General features: G+C 39.4%; 1 protein-coding gene across 1 annotated transcript in view; it reads left to right on the top strand.

The window, feature by feature from the left end:
• The window catches only part of LOC122791256 (proton-coupled folate transporter-like), a 1313896-nt gene that overhangs the window by 168939 nt on the left and 1120364 nt on the right, over positions 1-24593 (top strand). Inside the window, exon 3 of the mRNA XM_044058932.1 lies at positions 7731-7828. Coding sequence (XP_043914867.1) covers positions 7731-7828 — 98 coding nt within the window. The remainder of the gene's footprint in view (positions 1-7730; positions 7829-24593) is intronic.

The raw sequence follows: 24593 nt of genomic DNA, 5'->3' as shown, positions 1-24593 counted from the left end.
GTAATCAATTACAGGGGATGGATGAATTTCTCCTTTTTCATAACAGTCTGGCTTTATTTTATTCCACTTGTATTTTATTATTTGTTGCAGGAAATGACCACTTGATACCATACCTCTCAACTGCACAGATTTTCACAGAATGTCCAGATTTCTGCCTAATATTCTTTTCCATATGTCATAAAACTGTGGTTTTCTGGCAAACTAGTAGCAAATCATTTTAGATTGAAGTTAGAAAATAATGACAGACATTTGAGTTTCATACTTCATTCCCTTCAGAAAATACATGCTAATGCAAAACCTATCATTCTGTCAACATTTTATGTTTGCAAGAGCAATATTTAAAAATTGTCCCTATTTTTGGTCTTTTGTCCCACTTTTATTAATGACTTTATACAGATTTCTTGCTCTAAGAGGTTGAGAGGTATGCTCGATATGCTGTTGGAGCAGCAGCATCCTCAAAACTAGGACCAGACTAACAAAAGAAACAATTTTCCTGCAAAATCAGACAGCTGGACACTTAAAACCTTCCAACCCAGACATGAAAAACATTTATTTTGCAATACAGATGTAGCCAATAATTAAGACATTATATACTTTGATGTTTTAGATATGTAATAAACAATACATCTTAGATTAAAGTTTTAATAACTGATTTCATATTAAAGGCACAACTGTTTCAGTGCTTGGACACTCTGGTCACTGTGCTTTTTGCTCTGCCATTTGCCAGCTACAGAACAACTCGGGCACTGTTATGTGACTGACAGATGTGCAGTTGGATTGCTAGTGTCTACCAATGGGGTCATGTCATACAGGTTTATGGTTTTACCTCTACTACCAGATCCTTTGTCATTGCTGGGCCTAACATGACGACAGCACTAGTTCATCTGTTACAGTTCCCTGTCCTAGAGAGACAAGTATGTGTGTGAGAGGAACAAAATGCAGGTAGAACATAATTTTTTTGTTAAAGATACAACCAGCGCTTGTGTCACAGAGAGAGAAAATCCTAACTACTGTACAGGTAACCGGGGTTCTTATAGCAACTTAAGCACTTGACTATGATGGGATAGAAGGGGGTATAGCGGTCTTCACATATTGCCACTGTCTTTCGCAGGAGGACCAGTGATGCAGCCAGTGGCTTAGGGTGGGTGTTAGGCTCATCAAGCCATAAATTGGTTGGCTTGGGATAGGTGGTAGCTTGATGAGCCTAAGTGTACACTGACAAGGAGGGCATTGTGCGCCTCATTTGTGATGTGGCTCATCATCCTCTTTTTTTTATGTGTGTGTGTGTGGGGAGGGGTTAAGACATTGAAAATTCTTTTTTTTATTGTGATGCCAGTAAGAGGACAAAAACCCTGTGTAACTGTAAGTAAGCTTGGTAGTTGGAAGGCCCAGGGGGAAATTTATCCTGTGGGGAAAAAGCTGTTGTCAGCTCTAGCTTCTAAACAGAATAATGAAGAAAAGTTTCTTTGCCATGTTCTTCTCTCTTTCAAATCATGGATGAGTTAAAGATGCAGTGGTATGATACTTTGAATAGCAGGGATGTGTCTGATTTCATATAAAGCTTTTTCTTTGGTATATCATTGTTATTCCTTTCAATAACAGAGAAGTGGGGATTACAGTCAATAAATAACATTACATTGTCCCATTTTTTTCCGTCGGTATTTTAAGTGCATAATACCAACATTTTGCAAGTGTTTTGACTTTGAATGTGAGAGGTATGGCAGTGAAGTGTGTCCATACTGGGCAAACTGCATGCATGTATGCATGTATTTTATTTTATTTGTAATTTGTTTTCTAGATTAGTTCTGCTAGGCTAATCACCTCTTTTTAGGGAAGAAGCAAAGAGTTAATTTTTACTGACTAGGAAGAATTTGGCCAGGGCCCCTAGTTTTTTTTTTTTTAATAAGTGCTATGGAGTCTTTTACATCCACGTGAGCTACCACCATCTCAGGCAGGTGAGATCTCTATTTAATGTTTTATCAGGTCTCATTCAGCTGCTAACTGGAAGGAATTGCGTCATTAAATGACCTTTTGTTTATATTTATATTTGGTGGATTGTCTCATCTGCTTAGTGGGGATATTATCTGTGTTGCGATTTTCTGGAATACTGCATTGTTTGCATTGCACTCAAAAATCAATCTACCCACCTTGAGGTCAATGCAAGATGAAAAATATTTCAGACAAAAAAAAGTATGTGGCTGTCACAATACCAAAGCAGTTAAAATGGATTTTCTGTGAAAGCATAACATTAACAACAGTTTTTGATCTTGAGAAAAATGTGATCTGTGCCATTTAATGATTCCACTACAGAAGTCTTACACAAAGAGATGTATTTATTACTGATGACGCAAAAGAATATTTAAGCACTTCTATTGCCGTTTCATATATGTAGCAAACATTGTTAGGACTTGCATCTTGCTAATGCGTCCTTTATGAGTGTGCAGTGACCCTTCAAAAGTAGGTTGATGCATTCTGGTACAAACAATACCATCAGTTTGTTTACGCTCCTAAATAGAATAACCGTATGCAACTGAATACACCTCCATAAGTGCTGCACTTAGAGAAGTAACCCTGTGTGTGATAGTGTTCTACAGTTTTAACATCTTTTTTAAGATGCAGATATGCAGTGATTCAGACTTCCAAGCTTAGACTCTGTGTGCTCCATAAACTTGTTAGTCTGATGTGCCTTAGGTATGCATTAAGACACAACATACTGGTGGTTGTGAAAAACTTTTGCATATGTGTATGCCAAGTGGTTATGCTGAAAGCTAAATGCAATTCTCTACATAGTTACAAAATAAAAAAAAATAAGAAAACAAAGAGGCAAAGTGGAAAAGAGGATTAGTAATGGAGAAGTTAAAGAAATATTAACTGGGGTTGTGGAATAACTGCGATGTGAAGGATTTGGTGTAGAAAATCTAATTTTGGTAATATCACAACAGGATAGAGCAGTGGATCATTAAATTAAGGAGAAACCAGTGGAGCAGGAAACATCTGATCAGTTGCTATATGAAGATACTTTGGAGCCTTCCATAGGAAGCTAGTACAAAAGTTCAGTTGGATCTGCACAGAAAGAAGGAACAGGAAACTGTGGCAACTCTGTTGTGGAGAGAGAGGCCAGTGAGTTCCAATATGAAAGAGCAACTGATGACACTGAAACTGAAGAGAATGCGACACAGGAAGATGCTCTAGAACTTTCTGTAGAATGCCCACAAGGAATGGAGCACAAAGAATTTGCCCTCAGATCTGATCTAAGAGAAGAGTCTCATGATTTAATATAGATGGACAGACACATTAAGGTTGATGAAAGAAACAGACTACAGAAAGTCAATAAAACCCAAGAAGTTAGTTTGATTAAAATGAATGAGCACAGTAATTAGGACTACTCAGAGATTCATGCAATGTAACAGAAGTAAATAGGATATGTTATTGTGCAGCTAAATTAATAACATATAGTCTTACCACAAAAACACAGGGCAGAAAGGGAAAGGAAGGGAAGAAATCAAATGCCATCATGGAAGTACTGAATAGAGAAAACAATAAAGCACTTGAAACAAGAGTTGTTAGAAGAGTGTAGAAGAGGGAGCAGATCAACACAAATATTCGGAAAGAGATATGAAAGCAATGTGCAGTGTCAGAACAGATCAGGATCTATCATGCACTATCACAAGTAATAAACTAAAATATCAGCACAGGCAAAAAAAACTTAGATGATGTGCAGATAAATAAAAAGGAAAAGTGCAACAAGTTATTGATGACCCAAAAAAGTTTTTTTAGAGAATTGGGAAACAAGGCAAAAGGAATTGAAACACCACCAGAAAAAGACAAAATAACATTTTGGAGAAATATCTATGAATATCCTGTGGAAAATAACAAAGATGCTGAATGGATAGAACAAGTAAAAGAAAATAAGACGTTTGAATGTATTGGATATGAAGTGGGATGAAGTAACAGCCAGAGAAATTGAAACGAAGTTAAGAAAAGCTCCTAACTGGAAAACCCCAGGCCCAGATGCAGTACCTAACTTTTGGCTAAAAGTATTAACATCTTTACATGAAGGTTTAGCCCTGAGTAAGAACTATTTGTATGTGCACCTCAAACAGACAACAGCCTGGTTAACAACAGGAGAAGCAATGCTCCTACTTAAGAGCAAACCCTGAAAGCTATCCTAAAAACTCTAGACCAAGAACTTGCCTTCCGACGACCTATAAACTATCCACTGGAATTGATGCCATCAGAGTTTGTAGTCGTTTAGAAGAAAACTCAATCATGGCAATAGAACAAATGGGTAATAAAGTCATAATGGAACAAAGGATCATTTGTTGTTAAAGTCATAATGGAGAATTGTAAAAAGGGGAAGGATCTAAGTATGGTATGGATAGATTACAAAAAAGCTTTTAACATTATCCCACATTTATGGATGCGTGCTTAAAAATGTGTAAGCTATGCCCTATTCTGATTGATTACATTACAGTGAGCATGAAACAGTAGCAAACCACTGTGCAGTTAAACCATGATAAAGGATGAATTATTATTCCAGGGATAAAAATCCAAAGGGGGATATTCCAAGGTGACTGTGTCACCTCTGCTCTTTTGTCTTTTCCTTAACCCATTAAGCTTTCTACTTAACAGATTAGGTCATGGCTAATATTTGGCTCCCAGAAAATAACAAAGTGTAGAGGCTTCATCTTTTTGTGGACAATTTAAAACTGTATAGCTCATCAGATGAACTGAAAGCACAACTGCAAGTGGTCAAAACTTTCTCCGATGATACAAGAATGTCATTTGGTCTTGATAATTGTGCAAAAGCAACTTTTAAAGCAGGAAAGCTGCACCACTAGAAAACATCAGTTTGGAACGGGAATGTGATACAAAAGAACTTGAGCAAGAGGGAATGTATAAATATTTGGGAATTGATGAAGGAGCAACAAAAAAACATGAACAAATGTGAATAAAACTTAGTAAGGAATATTTTAGAAGACTTAAATTAATACTGAAAACAGCATTGATATCTAGGAACAAAGTCTAAGTTACAAACCAATTTGCACTTCCTGTCCTAACATACAGTTTTGGAGCGATTTCACTGGCCTCAAAATGTACTGGCTAGTGTGGATAAGAAAGCAAAAAGGATGCTTCATGCTCATCAAATGATTTATAAAAATCACTGAATACTAAGACTTTATATTCCCCGCTCTGAAGGAGGTATGGGCCTCCTTGAAACTGATTATATGTATAACTTTGCAATTGTAGGACTGCAGTACATACCTGCTGACCTCACAAGACCCACATTTAGAGAAAGTTTTAAAACATGAGGAGAATAAGTCTAAGATGTCTTCCCTGCTTAGTTTAGCAGAAGCATATTGGCATCAAGCAGGGAATGGAAATCAAACCAGATGTAGATAAAACTCAGGTGGCAGGCAACTGAATGTGCCAAAAAACAAAAGAAAGAATACAAGATGAATATAAGGTGAAGGATCAGATGAGAAGGCAAGACGTGGAAAATGCACAAATATGGTTGCAAGTATAGAAAACTCTTGCACAGCCTCATACGATCAGGATCAAATGCAGCAATTGTTAAGGAGAGGTGAACTTAAACCAAAAGTCAAAATGTTAATACTGGCGGCCCAAGATACTGTCCATTGAACAAGTGAAAGAAACAGACAAGTGTAGATTTTGTAAAACTGAATTGGAAACAATCGCACATCTTGTTGCTGGTTGTGATATACTAATGGCAGAAGGACTATATACTGAAAGGCAAAATAATGTGGCAAGATTGTTGCAGTGGGGATTGTGCAAACATAATATTGAAGTATCTGAAAAACAGTGGAAACATGAGCCACAAAGCATTATAGAAAGTGATGTTTATATTACATGGGACCACCCATTCCCCATAGTTCAAAAATAGATTCGAGAAAAACAGATATAGTAGTCCAGCAAAAGAAGACAAAAGTAGCATTGATAATTGAAATTGCTACACCCAGTGACTATAGTGTATTGTGTACAGAGAGACACAAAGTCATAAAATATAATGATTTGCAGGCAGAAACGAGGGCAGTGTAGAAGGATACCCAGACAGTTATAGTAGTAGGAACAAGGGGCTTTATAAAAAAGAATTTGCAATAATTCTTGGCTATATTATTGATTACATGCAACTCCGTACGAATTGTGGAAAGAGTCATTACTGGGCACATTGTGGATGCTGCGAAGAACACTTCTGGCTAACATGAAAGATTGAAACAATACTAATTTCATGAACTTTATAATACTTTGACTTAGGAATGGGGGTCCCTTCCTGTCATGGTATCAGAAACCCAAAAGACTTGGAGAAATTACAAAAACTGCTATGCTTTGCACCATACCTCTTAACCTTTTAGCACAAGAAATCTAGACAAGACCAAAAGTAGCAAAAGATTTAAGTATTGCTCAAGTTGTTAGAATAACGGACTGTGTGACAGTATGCATTTTCTTAAAGGTATGAAGTCTGAAAGTCAGATGCCTGTCATTGTTTAGAGACTTCAGTCCTCAATGCTTTGCCAGAAAAACACAACTTTTATGAATAACTCACCTCAAATGTGAAGCAAATATCTGGACAGTTGAGCGGTAAGAATTTTGCACCTAGGTATGTGATTTTCACCCAGAAATTTACCCTTGTTCCCTCCATGATTTACTGTTGTTCCTCATCAAGTTAGATCTGTTTTAGTATATACCTTATTAAATAAACAAGCTTACTCGTACATAAAGATTCCCTATCACTAGCTGTATAGGCTTAGGATGTAAAGACCCTCTATCATGAAAAATAAGAAACTGCTCCTGTTGTGGACCCCTTGCTTTGCTTTTTACGCTCTGAAGTTGAGAAGTATGTCAACTGTTGACTTTGCAGTGAGATGTTGGTGCTTGGATAAAGTCTACAGTTACAGTGAGTTGAGTACTTTCTGTAATGTGCAGATTAGTTGTACATGTTTTACAGCATCAAATGTGTGGGTGGGCAACAAACTGCGTAGGTACAACTTTAGTAACTAGCATCACAGCTTGTCAGTTAAGGATGTACATGGATGGTCTGTGATGGTAGGGGGCTGCAGTGCATCTGCAGCTCGTAAAATGTTCTAACATACACTGGGATCAAGTAGGAATAGTTTGGCTCTCCATTTTAACAATTTCTTCGCTTGTTGTATCAGTTGTTAGTCTAGATGGCCAGCATGTTAAGTCAGTAAAACGTGCATAGTGATTCTGAGGAATTATTGCTGCACAGTATATTAACACATGATTATTGTTATTTATTCATTTATTTTTCTTCAATTTCTAGGGTGATAAAAGGGCACAGTATGTATACCTTAGGCACAGAGATTTAAAGTTAACATCATTACTACAAGGCAACTGCTTTAACGCGCAGTGGTATATGACCACTTACTGAAACTGTAACCATACTAATAGCTGATGCGGCCTTAATGTAGTCCCTCTCCTTTTGTGTAGCCCACCTATTCAGTTGCTCCCTCCAGCTTCACCAGCTGGCCCTGCTTTTGGATCTAATTCGGTAGCATTGTATCTAATTTCTAAGTGCCAGTCACCTAGTGCTTTGAATTTGCAGTTCCTCTTCCGTTACTCAGTGTCTTGTATTAATTAATGCTTGCTTTTGGGAGCCTTGCTACAGCAGAAAAGCATATAAGGGCCAGTTCCCTTAGCCAGTTGACAGATACATGAAAAAATAATTTTACCTTTTCTTTTGCCTTTAGGGGAGCAGTCTCTTACACTGATGTTCGTTACGTACCCTCCCAGAAGTTTCAACAATGAAAAATACGGTGAATTTACTGCTACTAGAATGTTGTTGTCAGTAAGTGAAATGCATTTAAATCTTGTCTTGCGTCACTGAAGTAGACTAGTATGTGTCACTTTAAATAAGATTTGTACAAAGTGCAACACTTTGTACACATTATCGTCAAATCATCTGTGCAACCATTGCATGTTTCCCACGGGGGTGTACATGGGAGGATGGGGTTCTCATTAAAGGCACAACGTATACTGTTCAGTGTTGGTTGTGGTAGTGTGTTTATCACTGATGTCTGATAATCTTTTAATAAGAGCTAACACAGGAAACAAAGCAAAGCTGGCACATTAAAGTAGTGTGTGTACTTCATTGTTTTATTTTTGTTGGGCCTGATTTACACTACAGTCAGTATAACTTTGTACGTTGCATTTGTAACCCAGTTTAGTACTGATTTTGTTAAAAAATTGAAACTTTTTTCATGATTTAACATTCTTAATATTCTTAGGTATACCACTTATTTTAGACACCTGCATCAGTGAGACTGCCATATAAAATGCAGCAGTGCCATTCTCTGTGCAGTTTGGGACATAAGTCAGTTGTATTTCTATTTTTCCAGTTTATAGCCAAATTGCTTTTTGAATAATTGAAAATACCCCACTAATGGGAGGCAGAAATTGGTTGCACATTTTTGTTTTTTACTGCTATAATGTTCCTTCAAAACATTCAACATAGTAAATGTAAGATTTCAGTTAGTTAACTGATACAAGAGGATGCTTTAGATGTCTAGTTAGATACAGGATGCTCAATTAGCCAAGATATGTATGTATGTATATATATATATATATATATATATATATATATATATATATGTGTCTGTGTGTGTATCTATATATATATATATATATATATATATATATATATATATATATATATATATATATGTGTGTGTGTGTGTAGATGAATATATTATATATATATATATATATATATATATATATATATATATATATGTGTGTGTACAGGTGTGTGTGTGTGTATACATATATATATATACATATATATATATATATATATATATATATATATATTTATATATATATATATATATATATATATATATATATATATACACACACACACACACACACACACACACATATATATATGTGTGTGTGTGTGTGTGTGTGTGTGTGTGTGTGTGTGTGTGTGTGTGCAGGTTTTTGTGATATAAAAAAAATTATTATTTCAAAACGTTTCCCACCTTTAATGTGACCTATAACCTGTACAAATCAGTTGAAAAACAAAACAAACAAATCTATTAGGGGAAAAATACAAAAAATAAAAAATGTACAATAAGCTGGTTGCATAAGTGTGCACACCCTTAAACTAATACTTTGTTGAAGCACCCCCCCCCCCTGGCTACCAGCTGTCACATGTGTACCTAAAAACATAAAAGCAAATCTAGGAATATGCCTCAGTCTCTGGCTTGTGACTCTGCAGTAATCTTGGGCAGGCTGTCAGACCACTCACCTTCTTTTGCCTTCAGGTCCCCTGTTGTGGTAGTACCACAATTTTCCATGATATGAGGGTCAGACACTTCCTCAAGAGATGTCCCACTTCTTGGTTCAGGTACAGGACAACCAAACTCTTAGGTGCAGGGGAAGTCAGGGATACAGACTCTGTTACCATTGTTGATGTTTCTCCCCCAGGGGATTCTCCAACTAGTGAATTGCATGCAAAAAAGATACAGAAGACTCACAAAGTTTCAGGCCAACAGTTTCTGTGTTTTTGCTTGAGCTGGTGACTTTAACCATATCCATTATTCAGATGGTTGTTTACGGGTTGCATTCCCAGGTTTTGAGTAATGCCAGCTCTCCCACCCTTGTTAAACACACTCCTGAATCCTGATTTCGAAGGGGATCTGGAATCTGAGGTTTCAGAAGTGTCAGAGACAGAACAGCCAGTTTCCTTTGAGGAAGAACTGGTTCAAAAACCCTAACAGATGTTTTCTTTTCCCGTAATGCTGGCTAAATTTAGTGATTTATTCATTTTGGAGCAATCATTAGCTTAACCACAAGATCAGCAAGGGTATATGTTCTTTTGGAGGATGAAGCTCCAGACGTGGCATGCTTCCCTCCATTGATCCCAGCACTGGAGGAGGTTTTTAAGAAGGCTTGCAACTCTGTTCTGCTGGATGAGCCCGTGATGATGTGAGGTAGTGTCAGCTATGCCAGATAGAATAGAGCAGTGAATGTGTAACATATGCCAGCATAACTAGCTGGGATTTTGTAAAGAATTTTATGTCATTTGAATACCAAACTGATTTGCACAGGTGCTTGTGTTTAAAAATGTATTTGTAAAGTTGCTTGTGTTAAAATGTATCAACAGTGGGTCTTACTGGGCAGAAAATAAACTGGCGTGTATGTCAGACTGTATTGTAACTTATGAAGTGTGTATATGTTAACAGAAGATGCTGGAAACGAAGTGGTTAAGCTCAGGCCAGTTAACTTGAAGAAAAATAGTCTGAAATTAAATGACTTGGTTTAGACCATAAAGATTTTATATCACAGGGAAGAATGCAACCAGTGACACAATGTCTGGTCTGGGATCCTGCTCTTATTGTCCTTGGTGGTGAAATAATTGCTACCCTGGGGTGATAGAGAATGGCTGGTTAGTCTCTGCAGGAAGGATGAAAAGGCTAGAATTGTTTTACAGTCTCCAAATGCTGCAATAAACCTTAGCAAAGTTCTAGGTGTGTATTGTGACACATCCTGGCTTGTTTCTGTTGAGGGGGTAGTTTGGGAACTACAGAATCAGGAGTCCAGATGTGATGTCTTTCTTTAGCCAGCACTGAAATTGTATTTTAGATACTAGTGAGAGATGTGGTAGAACGCTCAGCACTCTGTTTTGGAACTGAGAAGACAACTCGCCCTCTTCATATTGTCTTGTTTTAGTAAGTAACTTAACTAGGGAACAGTAATTCTTCAGTCAGTTAGGAAAATATAGTGAGATTATGTAAAAGTATTGTTTATCTGTATCTGTCTGAGTCTTTTCATCTGTGTTGCTTTTATATTTCTTGTGAATTGAAACTCTGGTTGTTGTTCTTTTGGCTTTTCCCGGTTAGGGGTCGCCACAGTGGAACTCCGGTCCACTAATGATTGGCAATAGATTTTTTACGGGTGCCAGCTTGATGCCCAACCTTCAGCGAAGGCACACCCATTCTACGCATGTCTTTCGAAAATCACTCGACCACGGGGAGGACATGCAGACTCCACACAGAAGGCGCTCCAGCCGAGAATCGAACGGGAGAACCTCTTGCTGTGAGGCAACAGTGCTACCGCTGCACCACCGTGGCTTAAACTCTGGTGTTTATTGTAAATAGATACTTGGTATTCTCATGTTTTTCTATTGCTTATTATTAAACATATCTAAATTTTTAACTCTTGAGAGTATTTGCATTTATTTAGTGGCATTGTAGCATCACACTCCTGAAAGTCTTGCTGATTAGTTAACACTCCATTTGTGTAAGTATTAATTTTCCTAAGAGTAATTGGGTACCCTGGTAAGAGCCTTAAAGGAGCTGGCTAGTGGCAGTGAATCTACCTTATAGTCTGGGTGGAGGTGGCATAACTGGTACCACCTGCACCACCCTTTCCCAGGTGTGTTTGTATGTGTGTGTCTCAGCTACTTGGAACAGGGAAATAGAGCACTGATTTCTGCAGAGAGAAAGATGGAGTCTTATTTGGGGGCTGCAGAGGAAGTACAGCTCCAGGACTAGCGTGTGCTCTTAAGGTAAATTGTGCTTGGTACAGAGAGCTGCATCTGAAATAGTTTGTGTATCTATTTTTGTTCTAAATGAACATTCTCAGCCCGTGTCAGTGGTGAGGACTGAGGCTAGTTGATTACTGGCACAGAGGAACATCACAGAGGCTGTACCTAAAAAAGTATTTAAGAAATTCTGGGTATGCTTGGCCATGTTTGGACTCCAAGCCCCTTGTATGAGAACCCTGCTTCTGTGTCCTCAGCCACCTTTTCCAATAAAAAGTCCATGTCTTCATCAAACCTAGTCCCTCGGGATAAACTAGGCAAGTAACTTGAATCTCAGGGGAAAGAAACTGGGATCGTCCATCACAGTAGCTTTTAAACTGTTTAACTACCGCTGTTTTATGTGGAAGTTTGTGTTGAGATGTATGTGTAGTTTAGACAAGTTTGTTGTGTTTAGACATGCTTGAAAAATGCCTTGGAGGTTTTCAGTTTTGTATCTAGAAATACAGTGATAGTGGTGGTGGTAAAGAGTTTTTCTCGGTTGGACAAACAAAACTTTTCTGATGAGTTAAAAATGAGCTTATGAATGTTCAGCTTGATTCAGCAGCTAATCAGATCCTAAAATACTGGGATGATGGTGGTAAACCGATGCAAGGGGTGTTTAAAATGTTCCACATCTCCAAGTTTTCCTCCAATAAACAGAATAATTTTTGGTGGCCCAACAAACAGAAGTCCCAACTGAACAAAAAAACAAGGCACCAAAAGGAAATGGCAGGGCAAGAACTCTGACAAGCCTAATGAGGGGTTGCTGTTCCAAAAAGGATAATCTCTCTTCTGATCTATGACCGTATTGGTGCAAGGCTGATGACATTCCCAAGTTTCCATCTGGGTGTTGTGTCTGAAAAGTTAGCTGTCAACAAGGTGGTCTGGCCATCAGTGGTTTCTTACAAATGGGTGTTCAATGTCATTGGTAGAGGTTATAGGTGGCAGTGGATGGAACATCTGCCTTTCTTGGGGTCATAGAATCAGTCCCTTCTTTGGAGAGAATGAAATGTTTCAACTGCAGAATTTTACTGGTCCACAGAAAGATCAGCCATGGAGACCTGTGTTGGAATGATCATTCCTGAAATTTTGTCAAGGTTTCCAAGTTCAAGATTCTCACCCTGCAGACAGTTCTTGATCTTCTGCCAGACAGCTGCTTCATGGTGATCCTGGATTTGAAGGATGTGTATTATAGTCTCTTTGTCTTTGTTTCAGAAGATATCTGAGATTTGTTTTGCCTGGTTCACGTCAGAAGATATCTGAGATTTGTTTTGCCTGGTTTGCGGTTATCCTGCTGGTAGTCAGAGCTTGAACTCTCAATCTTTGACTGCCAGAGATACATCTCACTGATGATCAGAGTTCTTCCATAGGAAGTGTGACTTCAGAGTTGGTGTATATAAGCTGAGGAGGGGTAGGGGTTGCAGGGTGCCACCCCAAAACATGGAGTGTTTTTCAGCAAGATGTTTTTGGCAAATGCAGTTCAGGGATGCCTATCCTCTGTGCATTTGCTTTATACCACTAGTAGTGGAGTCTTGGTTTGTACAGTCAGGTGTCTGCATTGCCCTCTGGACTATCCACTGCACCTTGAGTGTTAACCAAATGCCTTGCTCCGGTAGTAGCTCACTCTCAGACTCTGGACATTCATATTTTTCCTTACTTGCACATTGTGATCTTTGCAGAGTCTGCATCCAGGTGTTTGGAATCACTAGAGAAGGTCTCAACCTTAGTCTCCCAGCTAGGGTTTAAGTCAGACCTTTAGAAGTCATGCCTGGCACCCTTGCAAAGAATCATCTTCCCGGGGTGATTAGTTAGCACTGACAAAAGAATGGCCTTTCTTCCTGGAAACAAGATTCTGTTCTACCAGACTATATTTCAGGATTTCTCCAGGAGGAACTTCACCTCTGCGAGAGATTTCCTAAAAATTCTGGCATCCATGTTTTTCATGGTGCACTTACCCATCTCGATATAAGGAAAATTCAGTGGTATATTTATAACTGGTGGATTCAGCACCTACATTCCCTGGAATCCCAGTTGCCAGTGCCAGCCTTCTTCAGAAGAGTTACACAGGTGTAGAGCACAGCTGAGTATCAAACCATGTCTTCTCTTCCTCCCACCTATTTTGGCACAATGTCTCAAAACAGATTCCTGTGATTTTGCTCGAGGAGCAGTGTCATTGGGAGTGCAGGTGCAAGTCACTTGGAGACCCAAGGATACATGGAAGCACATTAGTGTCAAAGAAATGTTGGAAATGATCCATGCCCTGAAAGTTTGTACACCACGTTTGGACTCTGTATACTGTTGTGGTTGTGGACCTCACCCACGTTGATGTGGTATGTAACACACAAGGTAGTACAAGCTCATCCCCTCTGTGCCAGAGGCAGTGATGGCCTGGAGCTTGCTTTACAGCATTCTCTGACTCTTCAGGCATATTTCATCCCATCAGAGCAAAACGTTGTGACAGGCAGACTTAGCAGATCCTGGGTAGTTCCACAAGGGTGACAGCTCAAGGCAGTGGTGTTTCTGGATCTAGTCCAGATGTGGGGAATGCCATAAATAGATCTATTTGCTTCCTTTCAAATCAGATAGCTGGAGAAATTCTTTTGCAGATATCCATACTGCCTTGCTCAGAGGACAGACACATTCTTTATCCCTTGGGCAGCAATGTACCTGCATGCGTTTCCACCCTTTCCACTGATTCATAAGGTACTTCTGAAGATTCAGAAATAAATGCCAAAGATCATTGTGGTGACTCCCTATTGGCCAAAGCTTACTTAGTTCTCCCTTCTAATGGTATTGGCCAAGGGCATTTGCTACAGATTTTCTCAGACAGTCTCAGGGACATCTGGTGCACCCCAGTTTGGTGCAGCTGCAGCTTAGGTAATAGTTTCATGAGGCTGTGCAGCAGGTGTTAGAGGCCAAAAAAAACCTCCTGGAAAATGTTTTGTTTGTAAATGATGAGGGTTTCTAAGTGGTGCATAAATGGGTAACAGAGAATCCCCTAAGAGCAACACTCCTCTGGTCTTGAAATGTTTGTGTGAGCTACTTAAGGTTGGCTTATGACATGCATCCATTAAGGTGCATTTCACAGTCATTTCTGATTGTCTGCCAATGGATCCCATTCTTTCTTCTCTTTTGATAAAACAGGTCATGAATGGAGTATTGAATGTGAGACCCCTTTGCAAGCAAATTCCTCCTTTGTGGGATGTTAACTATGCCCAGGAAAGTTTGCCCTTACCATCCTTTGAACCTGCTGTTTGACTGACCTGAAGTTCTTAACATGGAAAACTGCTTTGGTTATTGCTCTGACATCTGCAAGGCAAGTCACGGTGGGACAACCTTCCCTTACCTTATTTTCCACAGGGATAGGGCTGTGTTATGCACTAACCCCTCTTTTTTATGCTGAAAGTAGTCTCAGAATTCACTGTCTATCAGTCTCTCAACCTCTCTGTGTTCTTCTCTGAACCTAAAACTAAGTAGGAGAGGATACTTTCTACGTTGCATGTGCACCAACATTTCAGGTACTGCCTTGTGAAAACAAAACCCTCCCTGAATGTTGAAAGTCTTTTTATCTCCCACAAAGGTACAGAGAAGGGTCAACCTGTCTCTAAGCAAACCGTTGCAGGTTGGATGTCCTCTGGTATTGTTTTTTATTACGCCCACCATGATAAGGTGAATCCAGGCAAGGTAAAGTCTCATTCCACCAGGGTCTTTTCCTCTTCAATGGCGTATTGGGAAGGAGTAGACTTGAAGTAGCCAAGAGGCAACAATTTGGTCCTCTGTCCATACTTTTATGAAGAACTTCAAGCTTCATAAGATCAGGAGCAGGCTTCACTAGGGCCATTTTCCAGAGGTTCCTGGTTCCTTGTCCTTTCTTTACCCAGGTTGGGTAAGTTTTGGGAATCTACCCGAATGCCAGTAAGGCAGTGAATTTATTGAACAAAGTACAATTGTGAAGATCCTAGTTACCTGTAAACGCACTGCCTTACTGGCGATACCCAAACACCCACCATCCCACTGTTTTTGGATGTACATAGTTTGGTGTTTCAGATGTTATTGAGCACTGTTCTATAACTTTTATTTTTTTGTGTGTGTGTGTGTGTGTTTTTTGCTATTGGAACAATAGGTGTTCGCAAACTGCGTTTTCATCTTCTCTTCCTTCTGGACCATAGAAAACTGAAATGATTCTGCCTGTGGAGTAGTAAGGCACTCCTTGTACTGCCAGGTGATTGTTCCATTCTATCCATAGACAGGCAGTGGGAGGGCCTCTGAGCTTTAGTATACTGCTGGAGGAGGGAAGTAGGGCACTGCTACCCGAATGCCAGTAAGAGTGTATTCTATGGGCATCCACTGTTACAGGTAAGTAGGACTTAAGCAACTATACTATCCTGGATTACTGGGTCCCTGACTGCTGTAGAGGCAAATCATGGCATGGGTCTCCTCTGTAGAGTAAAGACCAGAAAAGGAGGACTGTGCTTCTAGTATTTTTGGTAGATCATGACTATTAGGCCTGTGATCCTCTTTGTTAGAAACATCTAGTGTCTTTCCAGCTGTTTAGTATGTCTGGTGAGGTCCATCCCAGATGTGTCATATTCTGTAATTGGTCTTATCAGTGCTGAGTACTAAGGGAGGACATTAACGTCTTCAGATGCAGAAGATATTCGATTGATGATCAGTTTCACCTAATAGAAGGATTTACAGGAAGCCATTATTAGGTGGAGATCAAATGAGAGGGAAATATTAACCCGGGTCTCTAACTACATTTTCATTTTGAAGTGGGATATTGTCAGTGCTATATGCTGGGGGTTGTTTTTTTCCTGCAAAATAAGTGTTTCATGTTTTTTGTGTGTTTAATTTAAGCCCACTTTCTTGCTGGAGGGCTTTTATGTCATAGGGGGATTTGAAATTGACTCCCATTTTGCAGTCATCCACGTTTTTGGTTAGCCATAGGTATTTGCTTTTATTGTGTAGGTCAGAAAAGTTAGTACCAAACAAAAGTGGTCCCAGCACTGAGCGCTGTGAGACTGGGCACCTTCATATTCTTTGATGCTGCCTCTGCCACCTGTACCATATGGATTCATTCATTTTATACAATTTATTATCTATTTTACTACATAGGGATCTATTTGTAACTTGTGTAGTTTAGTATTTATGCTAGCATGGGAAGACCATGCCAAGTGCCTTGGCCACATCAAGGAAGAGTGTACAGTGTGACTGCTGTTAGTCACTTGTGTTACCTAGGATCATAGGAGGTTACTAGACTAGCGACCCAGAGGTCATTTCAAGCGTAGCTGTTTCATCACAATGTAATACCATAGATATGATTAGTCATTACCCAGGATTGCATTTAATAATGACTGCCCATGTCCAGGAGGGTTGTGGGTACTATCCCCGGTAAGAATTTACGGTGCCCCAACCACTCATCCAGGTTCCTCTTGAACATTGTCATAGAGGTGATCTATTTCATATGAATTGGTAGCCTATTCCAAAGATGCGGCACTCACTGGGAGACAAATCTGTCCCTCCAGCATGTCCTCTTTAAGTCTCAGGCCATATTTAGGTCCCTGGAATGGATAGCTCTAGTCCCGTTTGATTTACAGATATGCAGCAAGTTCTTTAGGTTTGGGTCCGAGATTGCTGTTTAAGCCAGGCATAAATCACCCCTGAGAAGTCTATATGATATAGAGTATAGTGACAGGGACTTTAGTCAGTCTGTGTAAAGCATGTGGGGAGTCCCTTGATCATCTTTGTTAGAAACCTCTGAGGTCTGTTCAATTGCTGCAGGTGCTTTGTATGGTACATGCTGAACAGAGTGTTATACTCAATTATGGGCTGGATTAGTGCAGAGTATAGAGGGGTTCTAACCTCCTTTGATCTCAAGGGAGTGCCTTCATTAATCAAGTGTGCTACTTAGAAAGCCTTCCTTAATAAAAGTAGACACTGGTGGTCAAAGTTAAGGTCACAATCCGCTCATGATCCCAGATCCCTTACCACTTCATGGTTACTTTGATAATGTGAGGGGACATTGTTTTTGCCAAGGGGAATGATGATGCTTTTCTTTGCATTCAATTTGAGACCATAACTAAGACACTGGTCAGTCTGTGTAAGACCTTCCTGGCGCATACTGACATAATTTGGGGATTCAGTAATTGCACCCAATTTGCAGTCTGCAAACTTGGTCAGACACAACCCTTTAGCTTTCACTTGAACTTCTAAGAAGTATATACCAAATAGTAGGGGGCCCAGCACTGAATCCCTGTGGCACCCCGCTGGTAACAGGCCTGCTGGTTGATATGGAGTCATGCACTTTGATAGTGTGTGTCTGGTTTGTGAGCCAGTTGGCAACCCATCTTAAAACAAATGGGTTTACATTCAGTTTGCTAAGTTTATCAGTAATGCCTGAGTGTGGGATTGTGTCAAAAGCCTTAGCCAAGTCGAGGTATGCTGTGTGCACAGATTTACCCTCGTCAGAGGCCCTTTGCTTATTTTTGAAGAATTCACATGATTTTACAGGCAGGATCTGCCCTTGATTAAGCTGAATCAGGTTGCATCCAGGGTTTGGAGGTCGCCTTTGCACCTGATGTTTTCCAGGATTATTGGACATGGTCTACATTTTACAAAACCAAATGGGTGTGGATCTAACCTGAAGAGATTTTTAATGTCCATGTTAAAGAATTCTTTTACAGGAGTGTTTTAGACGTGAAGAGAGTGTCTGACCGAGTGATGTTTATGAAGCTCGAAATTGATGGTGTAATGATGAATGTTGTTAGTGCATATGCTCCTCAAGTTGGGTGTGCGATGGAAGAGAAAGAGAAATTTTGGAGTGAGTTGGATGAAGTTGTGGTGAGTGTACACAAGGGTGAGAGACTAGTGATTGGAGCGGACTTTAATGGGCATGTTGGTGAAGTGAACAGAGGGGATGAGGAAGTGATGGGTAGGTATGGTGTTAAGGAGAGGAATGCAGAAGGTCAGATGATTGTGGATTTTGCGAAAAGGATGGACATGGCTGTGGTGAATACATATTTTAAGAAGAGGGTGGAGCATAGGGTGATGTACAAGAGTGGAGGAAGATGCTCACAAGTTGATTATATACTATGTAGGAGGGCCAGTCTTAAGGAGATTGGAGACTGTAAAGTGGTGGCAGGGGAAAGTGTAGTTAAGCAGCATAGATTGGTGGTATGTAGAATGACGTTGGTGATCAAGAAGAGGAGGAGGAATGTGAAAGCTGTGCCAAGGATTAAATGGTGGAAGTTAAAAAAGGGTGATTGTGAAGTGGAGTTTAGGGAAGAGTTAAGACAGGCACTGGGAGGCAGTGGAGAGTTACCGAATAGCTGGGTAACTACAGCAGAACTAGTAAGGGTGACTGCTAGAAAGGTGCTTGGTGTGACATCTGGACAGTGGAAGGAGGACAAGGAGACCTGGTGGTGGAATGCGGAAGTACAGGAGAGTATACAGAGGAAGAGGCTGGCGAAGAAGTGGGATTGTCAAAGAGATGAAGAAAGTAGACATGAGTATAAGGAGATGAGGCGCATGGCAAAGAGAGAGGTGGCGAAAGCTAAGGATAGGGCATATGGAGAGTTGTACGAGAGATTGGACACTAAAGAGGGAGAAAAGGACCTGTACCGATTAGCTAGACAGAGGGACAGAGCTGGGAAAGATGTGCAGCATGTAAGGGTGATAAAGGATAGTGAGGGAAAGGTACTCACAAGAGAGGAGAGTGTGTTGAGTAGATGGAAAGAGTATTTTGAGAGGCTGATGAATGAAGAGAATGAGAGAGAGAGAAGGTTGGATGATGTGGGGATAGTGAATCAGGAAGTGAAACAGATTAGCAAGGAGGAAGTAAGGGCAGCTATGAAGAGGATGAAGAATGGAAAGGCTGTTGGCCCAGATGACATACCAATGGAAGCATGGAGGTGCTTAGGAGAAATGGCAGTGGAATTTCTAACTAGATTGTTTAATGAAATTTTGGAAAGTCAGAGGATGCCTGAGGAGTGGAGAAAAAGTGTTTTGGTACCTATCTTTAAGAATAAGGGTGATGTGCAGAGCTGCAGTAACTACAGAGGGATAAAACTGATTAGTCACAGCTTGAAGTTATGGGAAAGAGTAGTGGAAGCAAGGTTAAGAAGGGAGGTGATGATTAGTGATCAGCAGTATGGTTTCATGCCAGGAAAGAGCACTACAGATGCAATGTTTGCTCTGAGACTGTTGATGGAGAAATACAGAGAAGGTCAGAAGGAGTTGCATTGTGTCTTTGTAGACTTGGAGAAAGCATATGACAGGGTGCCTAGAGAAGAGTTGTGGTATTGTATGAGGAAGTCGGGAGTGGCAGAGAAGTACGTAAGAGTGGTACAGGATATGTACGAGGGTAGTGTGACAGTGGTGAGGACTGCAGTGGGAGTGACAGATCCGTTTAAGGTGGAGGTGGGATTACATCAAGGATCAGCTCTGAGTCCTTTCTTATTTGCAGTGGTGATGGACAGGTTGACAGATGAGATCAGACAGGAGGCCCGTGGACTATGATGTTTGCAGATGACATTGTGATCTGTAGTGAGAGTAGGAATCAGGTTGAGGAGACTCTGGAGAGGTGGAGATATGCTCTAGAGAGCAGAGGAATGAGGGTCAGCAGGGCTAAGACAGAATATATGTGTGTAAATGAGAGGGAGGGTAGAGGAATGGTGAGGATGCAGGGAGTAGAGTTGGTAAAGGTGGACGAGTTTAAGTACTTGGGATCAACAGTTCAGAGTAATGGTGAATGTGGAAGAGAGGTGAAGAAGAGAGTACAGGCAGGGTGGAATGGGTGGAGAAGAGTGCCAGGAGTGATTTGTGACAGACGGGTATCCGTAAGAGTGAAAGGGAAGGTCTACAAGAGTGTAGTGAGACCAGCTATGTTATATGGGTTGGAGACAGTGGCATTGACAAAAGGCAGGAGTCAGAGCTGGATGTGGCAGAGTTAAAGATGTTAAGATTTGCAATCGGTGTGACTAGGATGGATAGGATTAGGAATCGGTATATTAGAGGGTCAGCTCATGTTGGACAGTTTGGAGACAAAGCAAGAGAGACGAGATTGCGTTGGTTTGGACATGTGCTGAGGAGGGATGATGGGTATATTGGGAAAAAGATGCTAAGGATGGAGCTGCCAGGTAAGAGGAATAGAGGAAGGCCTAAGATAAGGTTTATGGACGTGGTGAGAGAGGACATGCAGGCGGTTGGTGTGACAGAGCAAGATGCAGAGGATAGGAAGAAATGGAAAGAGATGATCCGCTGTGGCGACCCCTAACGGGAAAAGCCGAAAGAGAATGATGATGATTATCTAGTCCCATGGATAGAGTGTTCTAAGTCTTGGACAGCAGTTAATGGTGATGTTATTTAGTGATGATGGGGTATTTGAAACATACCGTGAATCACAAGACTTGGGTTAACTTAAGGAAATATATCTTCAGAAGTGGAAAATATATCTGCAGAAGTGAAAAATGTGTGCTTTCGTTTAGATGTTTTCTAATTATAGAGCTGTAATCTGTAGCTTTAAAAAAAAACCCAATTGCAGCCAGCAGGAATTCTTTGGCTTGAATGAAACACTGTAGAAAACTGGAAGCTTTGGATCCAGTATTTCATTGTATACCTTGCTGCAAGCCTAGCAGCCAGAAAGCCTGAAAAGATGCTGCTCTACATTCCTGTACATTACTGAGGAGGATATTCTTGAAGAATCAAAGGTTTTCAGCATATTAACTTTTTTTTTTAATGAGGACAAAATAGCAGCAGTTAGAAATTCAGGAATTATTCTGAGCCAGAATTTGTCATTTATTCATCACTTGTTCTTCACAAACAGAAAAGCTCTTACAGGGACTATAGATGCCTAGTTTTCTGAGCTGAAGAATTGAGCCAAAAACTGTGATTTTTGGTGATTTGCATGATTTTTTAACAACATTAAAGTGATGCGCTTCACCAAACAAAACCAAGAAGAAAACAAAAAAGTGCTGCAAAGGCCAGTTCTCCATGTTCATACAAAATTGTTTGTTCACTAGCACTACAGATTTATTGCTTTCTTCCAAAGGACTTCATCAGAATCCAAAAGAATAACAATCCAACATGTCCTTTTAATACTACTACCATCCAGTAATATGTCTTAAAACCAGTACTGGACCTGCTAATACGTGAATTGAAGATAATAAGAACCCACAAAGTTAAAAGTAAATAATTCCTTAAATATATGTGTACACATAAATTGAGTGATTTTGTTAATAATATCATGGCAATTATCAGCCCATAGCCTCAATAGTCATTTTAAATTTGCAGTTTAATAAAGTCTCCCATATCCCAAATCTAGGATTTTTTTACATGTTTTTAAGTACTGTGAACAAGGTTTTTATAACTGGGGCAGGTTGTAGCATGCTTGATCAAAGCACTGCTCTTATCGAGTTTCTGAATTTCATACATATATTCATAGATGCTCTTACATAATGTGTGCCGAGTCTTCCCAATGTAAAATGCTGGGCATGAATTGCACTTGACCAAACATGCAAACTCCTAGTTCCACAATTAAACTTCCATTTATATTAAATAAACCATGTCCAACAATTTCAGTGCTACTACATATAGGAATACATTTGCAGTGAACACAGGATCCACGTCTTATAGTTCCTTTGCTGTTACATCTTGCATACTCTAGGGGTGGTGTTCTTTCACCTATATTTTTTTTAAGTTCCTTTCCCTTTTGTAGTCAACATTATGACAGTTTCCAAAAACACTAACAAATTCCCAAAATGTCTTAATATATACCAGTTCTTAATAACTGTCTGCTTAACATTGTTAGTAAGAGCATGAACCCTGTTGCATCTGGTGCTGTGGGACATCTCGCTTATTGGGGTAGGGATTATTTAATTAATTATTTGCTAGGATAGGGGTTAGTATATTACGTTATTTCTTTTTTCATGGACTTTCTGAAATGCTACTTAAGCAAACGCATGACGATATCTCCTTTCTAAAATATTTTTTCACTTTGCCTCAAGTAGGAAGTCATACCTATGTGAGACCATTCTAGCTTTTACGCACAGACTGTCCTTTGATTGGGCTTTTTTTATGTCTAGCGTGACTGCTATTGTAATGTAAATAATTTGAGAATGTTGATTTTCTATATATGCTGGATATAATTTTTTTAATAACCACACCCAAGTAGTTCATTTCCTTCCTCCTTACCAAAATTAAAAGTAAACCTAAGAAAATCTGTTGTTGACCCAGTATATTCCATGAACTCCATTAAAAAGTCCCCAGTGTCATTCTATTGAACCCATATATCATCTAGAAAATATAAATATGCATTCCACTATTGGACATAGGAGTTAAAGCATAAAAGCCTGAGCAAAGGCCGGTTTGTGAGTGCAGCTAATATGGTTTCAGATATGAATGACCTTCTAGTTGAGCTGAGCAAAGTGAAAGAAATGTATTTAGAAAGAGGATACCCTCACGTGTTTGCTGAAGATGTTTTTCAGGATGCCCAAGAAAAAGTAATAATGGAATATGCCACCTCCTACAGTGAAAGAGTGAATTAATAAGAGAGATGTCCCACAGTACTACAGCGCTATGACTATGTAATACAAGTCCCTTATTAACAATGTTATAAAAATTATTATTAAGAACTGGCATATATTAAGATGTTTTTCAGAACTGCTTAATGTTTTAGCAAACACTCTTGCTTTCCTCTATAAAAGGGCATGGAACTAAAAAAATCTAAATTTTAAAGGACATAGGGCATGTGAGAAGCACTAATAAAATAATTGGATAATGTGGATCCTGTGGTTACTTTAAATATATTTATGAAGGAAGTATTAGTGAGATTGTAGGATAGGGTTTGCTGAATATTAAAGGATGTTTCAGTTGTGGAACTAGGGGTTTAGTATGTTTGGCCATGTACAAGTCATAGCTAGCATTTTACATTGGGAAGCCTGATTGCACATTATGTAAGCGCAGCTATGAATATACATATGACATTCAGAAACTCTATAAGAATAGTGTTTGCCCAAACATTCCCCAGTTATGAAAATGTTTTGTCTGAAGTAATGGAAATATGAAAAAATCCCCAAGGTGTAATGTGAAAGACTTTATTAGAACAACTGTGAACTTAAATAGGATGTGATATTTGGAACTGATAATTCTACTGGTAATAATGATAAAATATCAATTTCTGCTTATTTATAATGAATGATTGCAGGGTTTAAGTATAACTGAAATGCACATGTAGTCATATGTATGGTATTTCTTATTTTTAGCTATCTGGGTTATTATACCTTTAAGTCATGTATTATCAGGTCATGTGCTGATTTTATTAGGGGTGTTAAAAGAACAAGCTGGATTATTTTTCCTTAAGACTCTGGTCCTGTGTGAACATGGAGAGATGGCCTCTGTAGAGCTTTTTCATTTTGTTCTTGACTTGTTAATAAGAGAAGCCATTAAGAGAAGTGGGCCAATGGAGGACAAGTGAAATTAGTAATGAACAGCCAAAACAGTTACTGAAATGACTTGTGTAGCACAAAAATGCAAGTAGTATAAAAAGTCAAATTTGAAAAATAAAATAAGCATGTATTATTGATATGGTAGTGAGAGTCTTCCTTGTTAGAATGCAAACTGGAGTTTAGAGAAATGTTTCTCTAGTTGTAATTCAAACCTTATGCACCAAATATGACTGTAAGCATGTCAAAAGGCTTTGTTCAGCATTTAATAGTGTATAGAATATTTGCTAGGAAAGGTTACTGTTGGTTGTTGTTGTGTCTTTCGGCTTTTCCCGGTTAAGGGTTGCCACAGTGGAACTCCGGTCTGCTAATGATTGGCAGTAGATTTTCACGTGCCGAGTTGCCAGCTCTGACACACAACCTTCAACGAAGGTATGCCCATTCACGCATGTCTCCCCACAGAAGACGCTGTAGCTGAGAATCGAACAGGACAACGTCTTACTGTGAGGCAACAACGGTTACTGTTGGTGAGATACTAAAAGGTAAATCACAATTGTTAACCTGCAGAGCACAGTGTTTTCTAT

The sequence above is a fragment of the Protopterus annectens genome, chromosome 1.part2 (genome assembly GCF_019279795.1).
Source record: "Protopterus annectens isolate FY-2018-M chromosome 1.part2, PAN1.0, whole genome shotgun sequence".
In the NCBI taxonomy this organism is placed as follows: Eukaryota; Metazoa; Chordata; order Ceratodontiformes; family Protopteridae; genus Protopterus; species Protopterus annectens.
The sequence above is the reverse complement of the archived record's forward strand: the minus strand, read 5'-3'. Positions and strand labels throughout refer to the sequence as shown.